This window comes from Rhinopithecus roxellana, chromosome 11, assembly GCF_007565055.1.
Source record: "Rhinopithecus roxellana isolate Shanxi Qingling chromosome 11, ASM756505v1, whole genome shotgun sequence".
NCBI lineage: Eukaryota > Metazoa > Chordata > Mammalia > Primates > Cercopithecidae > Rhinopithecus > Rhinopithecus roxellana.
The window spans coordinates 62,935,851-62,949,953 of record NC_044559.1 but is presented as its reverse complement, the minus strand read 5'-3'; the positions used below and the strand labels follow the sequence as shown (position 1 = coordinate 62,949,953).

At 36.7% G+C, this 14,103-nt stretch overlaps 1 protein-coding gene across 2 annotated transcripts in view; it reads left to right on the top strand.

Moving 5' to 3' along the window:
• Positions 1-14,103, top strand: part of RNLS (renalase, FAD dependent amine oxidase) — a 306,853-nt gene that overhangs the window by 252,876 nt on the left and 39,874 nt on the right. For both annotated transcript variants that reach the window (XM_010379623.2, XM_010379622.2), the window contains exon 6: positions 12,723-12,898. In XM_010379623.2, the coding sequence (XP_010377925.1) occupies positions 12,723-12,898 (176 nt within the window). The remainder of the gene's footprint in view (positions 1-12,722; positions 12,899-14,103) is intronic.

Sequence of the window (14,103 nt, the reverse complement as noted above, 5' to 3'; positions counted from 1 at the left end):
AAATTAATGTCTTGACTGCATTTTCAATTTCTTTTATTGATTTATGTATTTACATATTTATTTGCTTTATACTGATTTTCTTTTTGCTTGAGTCAATTGGGGTAAATTTTATTTTTAAGAAAAATTATGTTCTTGCTTTTAAGATTAAAAAATGTATTCACATGTACTATATATTTTTGTGGCTTTAAAGAACTTCTCTATTTGATGTATCCTGTCTGGCAGAGGAAGGCAATGGGGGGTGCTTGCCTGTCTTTAGGTGGAGTGGGAAAAAAAAACAAAAAAGAAACAAAATGTCTTCCTGAGATGCCAAGCCACAAACCCACCCTTAGGCAGATTTGGTGCCAGAATTCATTCTGCCAGTATATTGTATAAATCTAGTTAAAGTGGTCATGGGCAATATTGCCCTAAGGCCTCTGGCAGAAACCAAAGCACATTTCTAAAGGAGCATTATTTAAACGCAGGCACAAAGAATCTTTCAGATAAAGTTCCTAGGAGCATGAGCTCACAATAGAAATATATATATATATTATAAATAAATATATAGAGATAAATACATATAGAGAGAGAGAGAATATAAAATTGTGAGCATGTATGTATATATATTTATCAATATAGATTTATAGATATGTAGAAATCTCAAAACAGACAGAAAACCATGCAATTATGAGCAATAGTCATCCAACAAGAACAACAACAAAAAAGCCAGAGCCATTCTTATAAAGCCTGAAGATTTTGGAATAACCAGACACACACTATAGAATAACTATATTGAATATGTTGGAATAAATAAGAGTACTGATAGTATGACTAGTGAGAAAGAGACTATCAAAATTGATCATGCAGATTTGAAAAAGAGCCAAATAGAATATTTACAAATGAAAAATAAATTTGAAATTCAAAGGACAAATTAAACATCAAAAAAACCACAGATGTAAGGAGAATGGTGAGCTAAAAGATAAATCACAAAAAATTACACAGAATTTAGCATGGAGAGATAGAGACAGAAAATACTGAAAATAGATCAAGACATATGAAGATAGAATGAGAATATCTAGTATGTCCCTAATTAGAATTTCATGAAAAGAGGTTAGAGAGAATGGGAATAAGGAAATATTGGGAGAACTAGTAGCTGAACAATTTCCAAAAGTAATGACAAAATTAAGTCTTCAGATTCAGAAATCCCAATAAAGTCAACAAAGGTAAACAAAAAGAAACTCAAATCTTAAAATAACTGAATAAAACTGAGCAACCCAAAGACAAAGAGAAAACCATAAAAGCAGCCAGATATAAAAGAAAAATTAACTGCAAAGGACCTACAATCAAATTAAGAAAGACCTCTCAGGCTGGACTTGGTGGCTCACACATCCCAGCACTTTGGGAGGCTAAGGCAGGAGGATTGCTTGAGGCCAGGAGTTCAAGACCAGCCTGGGCAACACAGTGAGACCCTGTCTCTATAAAAAAATTAAAAACTAGCTGGGCATGGTGGTCTTAGCTACTTGGGAAGCTGAGGCAGGAGGATTGCTTGAGTCTGAGAGTTCAAGACTGTAGTGAACTACAATTGCACCACTGTACTTCAACCTGGGTGAGAGAGCAAAAAAAGGGAAAAAGAAAAGAGTTGACTTCCTAACAGCCTCAAAAGAAGCTAACCTACATTGGTATCATATCTTTAAAGTCCTGAGAAAAATATTTTCAATTTATTATTATATACCAAGAAAAATTATATTTCACAAATGCAGATAAAATAAAGACATTTTAAGGAAAGCAAAATCTGAGAGAGTTCTATCTCCATTAGAAGTTCATTTTAAGAACTTCACAGAATACTTTTGGAAGAGGAAAATGAGCCTAGAGGGAAAATCTGAGATCCAAGAAAGACGCTTTTCATGAATAAAAACAAACATTAACTGTGTAAGATAGAACCAAAGAAATAAAATAATCCTTAACAATAAAAGCATATAAAGAGTTAGTTTATATGCTTAGAGTTAGTTATATGGAAAATGATATGGTTGAGTCATCAAAAAAATTAAAGATAGGATTCCCATATGATCCAGCAATTCCACTTCTGAGTATCTACCCAAAAGAAGTGAAAGCAGGGACTTGAACTGAATTTGTACAGCAATGTTCATAACAGCATCATTTACAATCACTAAAAGGTAGAAGCAACTCAAGTGTCCATTGAAGGTTGAATGGATAAGCAAATTGTGATGTATGCATATGGTGGAATATATCATTCGGCCTTAAGAAGGAAGGAAACTCTGACCTACTACAAAATATATGAACTTTGAGGACATTATGCTAAGTGAAATAAACCAGTTACAAAAGGACAAATATTGTATGACTCCAGTTATATGAGGTGCCTAGAGTAGTCAAATTAATACAGACAGAAATAGAATGGTGTTTGCTAGGGGCTGGGGGAAGAGAGAATAGGTACTTATTGTTTAAGCGATATGGAGTTTCAGCTTAGGAAGATGAAAAAGTTTAGGAGATGGATAGTGGTTATTGTTGGCTTTTAAAAAATAAATTCAGGTGGCACATGTGCAGATTTGTTACATGGGTATATTGTGTAATGCTGGAGTTTGGGCTTCTAGTAAACCCATTACCCAAATATTGGACATAGTACCCAATAGGGAGTTTTTCAACTCTCTCCCCACTCACGTCCTTACTCTTTCTGAAGTTCCCAGTGTTTATTGTTTCCATCTTTATATCCATGTGTACCCATTGATTAGCTCTTACTTATAAGTGAAAACATGGGGTATTTGATCTTCTGTTTTAGTTATTTTTTTGCAAAGGACATGATTTCTTTTTTTTTATGGCTGCATAGTATTCTGTGGTGTATATATACCACATTTTCTTTATCCAGTTCACAATTGATGGACACTTAGGTTGATTCCCTGACTTTGCTATTATGAATAGTGCTGCAGTGGACATACGTGTGCAGGTGTCTTCTTGATAAAATGATTTTTTTTTCCTTTGGGTAGATACCCAGTAGTGGAATTGCTGAGCAGAATAGTAGTTATATTTTTAGTTCTTTGTGAAATCTCCATACTGTTTTCCATAGGGGTTAAACTAATTTACATTCCCACCAACAGTGCATAAGCGTTCCTTTTCTCTGCAGCCTTGCCAGCATCTGTTGTTTTTTGACTTTTTAGTAATAGCCGTGCTGACTGGTGTGAGATTGCATCTCATTGCGATTTTAATTTGCATTTCTCTGATAATTAGTGACGTTGAACATTTATCCATATGTTTGTTGGTTGCTTGTATGTCTTCTTTTGAGAAGTATCTGTTCATGACCTTGCCCCACTTTTTATTGGGGATGTTTTGTTTTGTTTTTCTTGTTGATTTGTTTAAGCTCCTTATAGATTCTGGATATTAGACCTTTGTCAGATGCACAGTTTGTAGATATTGTCTCCCATTCTGTAAATTGTCTATTTACTCTGTTAATTAGTTTAATTAAATCCCATTTGTCTATTTTTGTTTTTGTTGCATTTGCTTTTGAGGTCTTAGTCATAAATTCTTTGAATATGCCAATGTCCAAAGGAGTTTTTCCTGGGTTTTCTTCTAGTATTTTTATAGTTGCAGGTCTTACATTTAAGTATTTACTCTATCTTGACTGAATTTTTGTCTGTGGTGAAAGGTGGTGTTCCAGTTTCATTCTACTGCATATGCCTAGCCAGTTTTCCCCCACATAATTTACTGAATAGGGCGTCCTTTCTCCATTGTTTGTTTTTATTGACTTTGTCAGGATCAGTCAGTTGTAGGTATATGGATTTATTCTGGGTTCTGTATTCTGTTCCATGGATCTTTGTCTATTTTATACCAATACCATGCTGTTTTGAATACTGTAGCCTTGTAGTATACTTTGAGTTTGGGTAATGTGATGCCTCCAGCCTTGTTCTCTTTGCTTAGGATTGCTTTGGCTAATTAGAATTGTTTTTTTTTCTAATTCTGTGAAAAAATGATGTAGGTAATTTGGTAGGAACTTCACTGAATCTGTAGATTGCTTTGGGCAGTATAATCATTTTAACAATATTGATTCTTCCTCTGTATGAGCATGGGATGTTTTCCCATTTGTTTGTATCATCTATGCATTCTTTCATCAGTATTTTGTTATTCTCCTTGTATAAATATTTTACCTTATTAGTTAAATGTATTTTTAGATATTGTATTTTTTTGTGGCAAATGTAAGTGGGATTGAGTGTTTGATTTGGTTCTCAGCTTGAGTGTTGCTGGTGTATAGGAATGCAACTGATTTTTTTGTGCATTAGTTTTGTATCCTGAAACTTTACTGAAGTCATTTATCAGGTCTAGGAGTCCTTTGGAGCAGTCATTAGGCTTTCTATGTATAGGATCATGTCATCAGCTAGCAGAGATAATTCTACTTCTTCTTTTCCTGTTTGTGTTACTTTTATTTCTTCTTCACACCTAATTGCTCTGACTAGGACTTCCAGTAGTATGTTGAATACGAGAAATGAAAGTAGACATCCTTGTCTTCCTCCCATTCCCAGGGAGTGTATTAGTCCATTTTTACACTGCTATAAAGAACTGCTACTCGGGAGGCTGAGGCAGGAGAATGGCGTGAACCCGGGAGGCAGAGCTTGCAGTGAGCTGAGATCCGGCCACTGCACTCCAGCCTGGGCGACAGAGTGAGACTCCGTCTCAAAAAAAAAAAAAAAAAAAAAAGAACTGCCAGAGATAATTTATAAAGTAAAGAAGTTTAATTGACTAACAGTTCTGCATGAACTTACAATCATGGCAGAAGGGGAAGCAGGCACTTCTTACTTGGCAGCACATGAGAGCACCTGTGAAGGAGGAAACGTCAAACACTTAAAAAACCATCAGATCTTGTGAGAACTCACTGTCATGAGAATAGCATGGGGAAAACTGTCCCCATGATCTAATCACCCCCCACCTCCGACACGTGGGGATTGCAATTTTTGATGAGATTTGGGTGGGGAAGAACTCCTCAACTGTGTTTTGGAATGAGTTGGGGAAGAACTCCTGCTCAGTGTTTTGGAATCATTTCATTGAGATTGGTCCCAGCTTCTTTGTAGGTCTGGTAGAATTTGGCCATGAGTCTGTCTAGTCCTGAATTTTTTTTGGTTTCTAGATTTTTTATTACTAATTCAATTTTCTAACTCATTATTGGTCTGTTCAGCATTTTAATTTCATCCTGATTCAATCTTGTGAAGTTGTGTGTTTCCAGGAATTTATCCATCTCCTGTAGGTTTTCTAGGTGGTGTGCATAGAGATATTCATAATAGCCTCTGAGAATCTTTTGTATTTATGCAGTATCAGTTGTAATGTCACCCTTGTCATTTTTTTGATTATGCTTATTTGAATGTTCTTTTTCTTGGTTAATGTAGCTACTGGTCTATCAGAGTTGTTTATCCTTTCAGAGAACCAACTTTTCATTTCATTGGTCTTTTGTATATTTTGTTGGTCACAATTTTATTTCATTCTGCTCCGATCTTTGTTAATTCTTTTGTTCTTCTAGCTTTGGGTTTGGTTTGTTCTCGTTTTTCTACTTCCTTTAGATGTGACATTGGGTTGTTAATCTGAGATCTTTCTATCTTTTTGATGTAAACATTCAGCAGAATAAACTTTCCTTTTAGCCCTGCTTCTGCTGTATCCCAGGGATTTTGGTATTTTGTTTCTATTTTCACTTGTTTCAAAACATATTTTGATTTGTGCTTTAATTCTTTTGTTTACCCAAAAGTCATTCAGCAGCAATTTGTTTGTTTGGTTTCCATGTACTTATGTGGTTTTTGATAGTTCCTCTTGGTATGATTCCTGATTTTATTCCACTGTGGTCTGAGAAGATGCTTGATATGATTTTGATGTTTTTAAATTTATTGAGATTTTCTATATGGTCAATCATATAATCAATTTTAGAGACTGTTCTGTGCACAAATGAGAAAAACGTACATTCTGTGGTTGTTGGGTGTAGTGTTCTATGGCATTTACTGGGTTCATTTGGTTAAGAGTCCAATTTAAGTCCATATTTTCTTTGTTATTTTCTGCCTCAGTGTTCTCTCTAGTGCCATCAGCATGGTGTTGAAACCCCCCACTATTATTGTAAGTCTGTCTATCTCTTCACTTAGGTCTAGTAGTATTTGTTTTCTGAATCTTGGTGCTCCAATGTTGAGTGAACATATATTTAAAATAGTAGAATTTTCTGATTGAGTTGAACCCTTTATCATTATATAATACTCTTCTTTGTCTTTTTTTTTTTTTTATATGGTTGTTTTAAAGTCTTTTTTATCTCACACAAGAATAGCAACATTTACTCTTTTTTGTTTTCCATTTGTGTGACAGATTTTCTCCCTTCTGTTATTTTGAGACTGTGGCTGTAATAATGTGTGACATTGGTCTTTTGGAAACAGTAGATGGTTGGGTCTTGTTTTTTTTATTCTAGTTTGCCAATCTATGTTTCTCAGGTGGGGCTTTTATGCTGTTATGTTCAAGGTTAATATTGATATGTGAGGTTTTGTTCCTGCCATAGTGTTAGCTAGTTACTTTGTAGTCTCAGTTGTGTAATTGCTTTATAAGATCTGTGTACTTTGGCATTATGTGTGCTTTTGTGATAGCAAGCATCGTTCTTTTGTTTTCGCGTTTAGAACTTCTTTGAGCTTTTCTTGTAGGACTGGTCTGGTGATGAAGAGTTCCCTTAACATTTTCTCATCTGGGAAAACTTTATTTGTCCTTCATTTATGAAGCATAGTTTGGCAGGGTATAAAATTCTTTACTTTTTTTTTCCTTAAGAAAGCTAAAAATATACCCCCAATCTCTTCTTGCTTGTAAGGCTTCTACAGAGAAGTCTGCTGTTAGTCTAATAGCATTTCCTTTATGGATCATTTATCCCATTTTTTCAGCTGCCTTCCTTTGAGATTTTTTTTTTTTTTTTCGTGTTGATCTTGCATAGTCTGATAATTATATGTCTTTGTGGTTATCATCTTGTGTAGTATCTTGTGGGAGTTTTTTAAATTTCTTATATCTGGATGTTGACGATTCTAGCAAGGTTAGTGAGATTTTTCTGAATTACTCCCTCAAATATGTTTTCCAGGTTGCTTTCTTTTTCTTCTTCTCTCTCAGGAATACCAACCAGTTGTAGGTTTGTTCACTTTACATAATCCCATATTTCTCAAAGGCTTTATTCATTTTTCTAAATTCTTTTTTATTTTTGTCTGATTGGATTAATTTGAAAGACCAATATTCAAGCTCTGAAATTCTTTCTTCTGCTTGGTCTAGGTTATTGTTAAAGCTTCCAACTGTATTTTGAAATTTTTTCAGTGAATTTTTTTCATTCCAGAAGTTCTAATTGTTTGGGTTTTTTTGTTTGTTTGTTTTTTGTTGTTGTTTTTGTTTTTGTTTTTGACACAACTATCTCATCCTTTATATCCTGAATTGTTTTTCTAGTTTATTTGTATTGGATTTCAACTTTCTCTTGGATCTCATTGAGTTTCCTTAAAATCTATATTTTGAATTATTTATCTGCCATTTCAGACTTTTCATTTTTGTTAGGACCTATTGCTACAGAGCAAATGAAATACTTTGGAGGTGTCAATCCACTCTGAGATTTTTTACTGCTAGAGTTCTTGCACTGATTCCTTCTCATATGAGGCAGCTGTCACTGTTTATTTTTTTATTTGCTGTCATTTGGATAGGACTTTTACATTTTGTAATTCTTTTTAATCTTGTGGGTATGTTGTATGTTGTATGTTGCGTATGATCATTTGGCCTCCTTTCCAGGTGCTTTCAGAGGACCAAGGTGCTGTATGGGTCCTTCATTGTGGATAGCTTTTGTGTGGTGGCTTTCTCAGATGCTGCTTGTTGTAGCAATGTATTCGACATATGAGCCAACACTCTATCTACTGTTTGGCTGAGGGTGTGGAAGTCTCATCACATGCACTAGCACTCAGCCCGTCTGGCAGCAGGTGTTTTATTTGTTGGTGGAGTTCAAGCTCTAGTCCAGTAGGTGGCACTTACGAGTAAGAGCTGGGCCATCCACAGGTAGATTGATGGTGAGTGGGAAGCACCTGCCCTGATATAGAGGCGAGGAGATTTTGTTGGAGCATGCTGAGATCTTTGGGGAAGGAGCAGTGGGGGAAGTGCACCAGCTCCAGGAATGCCAGCTGCTTCCCCTATCACACCATGTCACAGGGCTCACAAACTTCAGTTCATAAAGACTTTTTCCTTTGGTTCCCAGTTGCAATGTGGCTATGGGCTACTGATATACCATTTTGGCAGCTACCACAAAGATGGGGTTGGGGCAGAGCCTCTTCCTCCAGTCCAGAGCAGACAACTCTGTGGCTTGTCTGTCCTCCATTGCCAGGATGCTGCTGTTTTGTGTAGGGTCAAGGAGTTGGGCCCTGCCCTTTGTGCAAGCCCAAGCAGCACAGGCTCACTTTCAGCAAGTGTGGAGTCACTACAAAAAGTGTGATAGGTGCTTTCTCCAGGTGCACATATACCAGCCCCCAGCCAGGAGAACTACTACTGCATCCTCAACAGTGCTAAAGCTGGCAAGGGGTGGATGATTCCCTCTCCACAACCCTTCCTGATCTATCAGTTCTACCCCCTTCACAGATTGGTGCCACTTACTTCATTTCCTTTGTCCCAAGGGAGACTTTAGTGGGCTATGCTCCCCGTTCTCTTCAAGGCAGCCCACCAAGGTTGAGATCTCCAGGGCTCCCACAGCTCCACAGGGACCCACCAGCCCCCTGTGTTTGCCAGAGACAGAGTGGGTTGTGGGGTATGTTTGTGGGGAATCTCGTGGTGTGGTGACTCAAGAGTGGAGATTCCCTGGGCAGGGCAATGTCCCACCGCAGGTGCACAACCAGCATGACTCAGTTCGGCCATGTCAGTTCAGGTCTGAGGGGAGTATAGGCATGCTTAACATGAGCTGGCCACTTGGTTCTCTGCCCCTGGAAAATTTCCCCAAGTCACCACTGACAGCATTGCCCTTGATCCAGAGGGCAGAGGGGCTCCCCAACAGTTTGACAGTCAGTGAATTGTTGCAGGGGTGAAGGGAGCAGAGAAGCACTCCCACTACCCCTTACCAAAGGGTTCTGAGTTCCTCAGGGGTCAATCTCTGCCAGACCCTTGCTGCATTTTTTTCCCTGTATCTCAGCTTGTTCCCCTGGGCACTCTGACAGGTCCTGGATCTCTTCTGTCAGTTTTTCATTTGGAACTTGTCCATTCACAGGTAATGTTGATCTTTCTGAAAAGATCTGGCATCTGATGTCACTAGACAGGCATCTTGAAAACCAGCAGCTTGATAGTGACTGTTATAGAACAAAGTGAACATACTCAATGCTACTGAACTGTATACATAAAATAGGTTAAAACAGTAAATTTTATGTTATGTATATTTTACAAAACACACAAAAAATCAAATCCTGCTCTGCCTATACCCAGGAATAGTCTTCCATTGTCCCTGGGGTGTTGATATAATGATCAATCTTAATGCTTTGAGAGAAGTCAATTCTGTTATCCCTTTCCAAAGCTGCTCTTTCAACAGTGGAGAGGTGAAAACAAGAATATTACCAAGGAATGCCTTCTGTTTGTGTAGCACTTTATGTTTGAAGGAAGGCTTTTATGTGGGTAATTCATTTAATCCTCATAGCAGGCTTGTAAGGTCAGTAGTGTTGCTCCCTTTTAATTGATGGAAAAAAAGTGAAGCCTGAGAGATTAAGTTGTCCACGATTACAGGGCTATTGAAGGTTGCAGAGGTTCAAATACTTATCTTCTGACTCTATAGCCATTGATTTCCCAAAGTAGAGAAATAATTGTCAACTTACTATGAGCTTTACATTTAAAATGCCAAAAACTAGGTAATATTCTTGTTAAACTGAATAAAGAAAAGAAAAAGAAAAATAGCATCATTAACTTCTCAGTGACCAAGGAATAATGATTATGTGAATTTATGCTCTAAATCCTATTAACATATTTGTGGCTTTTTATACTGCTCTATTTTCAAACTTTGGTCACGTTTAAATTCTGCTTGGCTCTTTGTATTTTTAGACTTTAGCTTCTGAAAATATGCTCTAATTTAGGGTTGGGGGAGCTTTTCCCAAAAACTTACTGTTTTCAGTCATAGCTATTCAAATTTTCATCTAAATTTTCAAAATAAATATACGATTCCAATAAAAATAAGTAGCCAGGTTGTTCTCTCATTGTTATGCAAGAACTATTTCACTTTAGGTCTTAAATTTCATTTTTTATTGCTCTCCATGGAGTGGATGGTTAATGTAAATGGAAGAAACCTGGCATCACACCATCACTGGTCTTAGTGATTTTATGAGTTCCCCCTAGAACAAATAGCTGGGTCAGTGCAACCTCCCAATTCTCAGCATGCAGCTAGCATTCATTTTCCTGTGAAGCCTGCCATGGATAAGTCAACTCAGAGCCTCAACTTCCCTGCTTCAGAATGCTGACCTAGTAGTTTTCTCTGTTGCTGGGAAGATGTGGTACTGTATGTGTCTCACGCGTCCGTGTGAAGAGACCCCCAAACAGGCTTTGTGTGAGCAACAAGGCTGTTTATTTCACCTGTTTGCAGGTGGGCTGAGTCCGAAAAAGGAGTCAGCAAAGGATGGTAGATTATCATTAGTTCTTACAGGTTTTGGGATAGGCAGTGGAGTTAGGAGCAATATTTTGCGGGCAGGGTTTGGATCTCACAAAGTACATTCTCAAGGGTGGGAAGAATTACAAAGAAACTTCTTAAGGGTGGGGGAGATTACAAAGTACATTGATCAGTTAGGTTGGGGCAGAAATAAATCACAATGGTGGAATGTCATCAGTTAAGGCTATTTTCACTTTTGTGGATCTTTAGTTACTTCAGTCCATCTGGATGTATATGTGCAGGTCACTGGGGATATGATGGCTTAGCTTGGGCTCAGAGGCCTGACAGTATGGAAGAGGGGTGGCATTGATAACCTGTCACTGTGAACAAGCCTCCCTTAGTTTATTAACTGATAACATAAATAACACTTCCTAAGGCAATATGCAACAGATTTCTCACTGTGGTAATATTCTGTGAAAGAAATTGAGATTTCCCACTCCTGGGTCCTTCCCTCTATACAGAACCTGTAAAGTCTTTACCGACAGGTTACACATTGAACATTCAAAGAGATGGCCCCTCTGTTTCCTCTTTCAAGTTGTTTCAGCTACTGTGAGGTGAAAATACTGTACAGTCCAGCTTACCGTTGCATTTACTGCACAAATTCTGAATTCAGGTCCCTCACCTCATATACGTGAAACTCTTTGGAAGCATTCACTGCACTTTAAAAAGTCTGCAGCATGTTGGGACTCTCTTCTCTTGTGTTTTGCCATAAAATTCATAAGCCAGGGTTCCTTGTGCTGAGTGCAATGGAAAAATGAAGTACTTTCATAAAACATGACTCACACCTATAATTTAGGCAACACTCAGGAAGCTTTACCCATGTATCTGGCTTATTGCTTCCATTCCCATAGCTTACATTTATTAAGCACCTACTCTGTGTCAGAAACTATGCTGAGTATTTCATGTATACTATGTTATTTAATGCACATCATAGACCTATGTGGTGGCTACTAACTTATTCTCATTTAAAAAAAAAAAAAAAAAAAAAAAAAAAAACCTGAAATGTAACTGAAATGTAAAGAGATTAAGCGGGCACATAGTGAGTAAGTGGCTTATGTCAACTCTTTCTTTCCTGTGTCAATTGTACTGCTGTAACTCAACTAGATCATTGTATTACCTTTTACAATCCCAAGTTAAAGAATTTCCAGAATCAGGTTTGACATCTCCTATCAGTGCCTTACACACTTTAATATTCTCTTCTCTCAGGAGGGGGAGGTTCCAACTTTCATATTATATTCATATGTTTTACATCTATCATTGTTTTCCTCTCAGCTTTCTCTTATGCATGATTCAAACAAATAGTAGCAGACAAATTCTTGTTAATATTCTTCCAAGACGGTGCTTTCTAATGTCTCAGTTACTTATGTTTCTTTCAACTCAGACTTTATTTGATTGCTCTATATTCTACTAAGGAGTGAATGATACAAAGCAGATATTCATTATTTGTGATTACGAACAGACAGCAAAAAAATCAATGGCAAACAAAAATGGAAAGTTGCTTCATGTTTTGAATGAGACAGACTTTTATTTTTAATGCTGATTAAAACATAAAGAAATGGTAATTAAAACATAGAGAAGAATATTATGAGGACAAGTCTGTTTTTAGAGAGGAGCTTGGTTTCTTTTTGTTCTGACATTTGTGTAATTTCAACAAAATATATTTCAACCCATTAAGCATTAATTGAATGAGACAAGTATTTATTGAATATCTACTTTGTTCTCAGAATTTATGAAGATTATAGACTCTGTATTAAAAATGGACCCTGCCCTGAAGAGCTAGAAATTTTGTGAATGAGAGAAGACAAACCTAAATATAATTATATCCAAGGCAGTTCATATTAAATGAACTTCTACCCTTTCTTCCAGTTCTTTAGCAATATCTGACAATCTGTTCACTAAAACTTCTCTTTAATCTGTCTTCCTCTTCAGAGAAGTTTTATTTTGAATTTCAGAAATGCCTAATTTATGCTTTAAAGATTAGAATAAGTTTTTCCTCCATTTATTGCTTGATTATTGTGATCAATTCTTTAGTTTGAATTGCAATCCTGAGAGATGCTTGCCTCCTACCCACTTTAAGATGCTTCTTTATGATCCTCTTATGCCACAGAGTCATCAGAAATTGGGCCTTCCCTCGTGATTCACACCACTGTCCCATTTGGAGTTACATACTTGGAACACAGCATTGAGGATGTGCAGGAGTTAATCTTCCAGCAGCTGGAAAACATTTTGCCAGGTTTGCCTCAGCCAATTGCTACCAAATGCCAAAAATGGAGACATTCACAGGTAATCAAATAATCCAGTGGTCTAAGCACAACAATTTTCTTAAGAGGCTAACAGAACTGATGTTACTTCTTTATCCTTTGCATTCTCTAGTAAAAGAAATTAACTATGTGATCTTTAGAGCAAATATGTGTTTGCCCAACACATAAATATAACTTCTGCGGGTTTTATTGTCCTGCTGTTTCTCAACAAGAAGTGCATACAATTTTCACCAATGTTATCTTCAAATTCTATCTCAAGACTTACAAACCTTGATATTCTGAGGTCTTCTCTTCAGACAAGACAGCTTATATCTCCAAATGCAGCTGTTTCTTTGGGCTTCTTCTAGATCAGTACTGTGGATACTTAGAAACCACTATAACTTCCCAAAATTTTGCAATATGTCAAATTAACCTTGTAAGTGTATTTTGCTACCACAATTTTCATTTTTATTAAGTTTCCACTTTGGTTTTGACTGCTGCCAGCTGAGCTCTCTGTGGGAGAGAGATAAGTACCTGCATAGGACAGCTAGTTGAGCTGTTTTTCAGGGTTAGATTAAACCTGCTGATCACTCTACTAGTTCAAACTTAAAGCTCCTTATACTAAGTAAATGTTGACTTTTTCTGAAAATTTCTGCATATTTCAATGGAAGTGAGTATTCGTAGAAAAAGTCTTTTGATCCGTAAACTCAGTAGTAAAGTCATTTAGGGGACAATGAAGCAAAGGGCAGATACAGAAGAAAAAGCAGTGAGTTTTCCATTTTTTTCCTGGGATTTCTGAGCTTGTTGACGAACTGATTTATCATCCCTATTGGTTAGCCAAGCTGTGAAGCCTTTAGAAAAAGTGGTGTTGTGGGAAATTGCAGTTGGTTTTGTATATTTTAAAGGGCTTTCCAAAATCAGAGGAAATAGTAAATTACTTCTTAAAATATTGCAGCAGGTCTATGTTTTACTCTTATCTTCTCAAGTTAAATTATACAGTGAACCTTTGGGGAAAATATTTACTTAAGCACATCATGGTCACTTTAGAAGACTACTTTTTCCTTTTAAAAGCATTGAAAAATCTAAATAGCTATTCTCTTTAAGTGATATTGAACTCAATTTTAAGTTGGCTTGAATAAGAAAACAGGGAAATAATCTTGTTGATATATTTTGAAGCTAGATATATTACACATCAAGTCGCTTTGTGGTTTATAAATACTCCTTTAAAAGAAACATTCGTTTATGAGG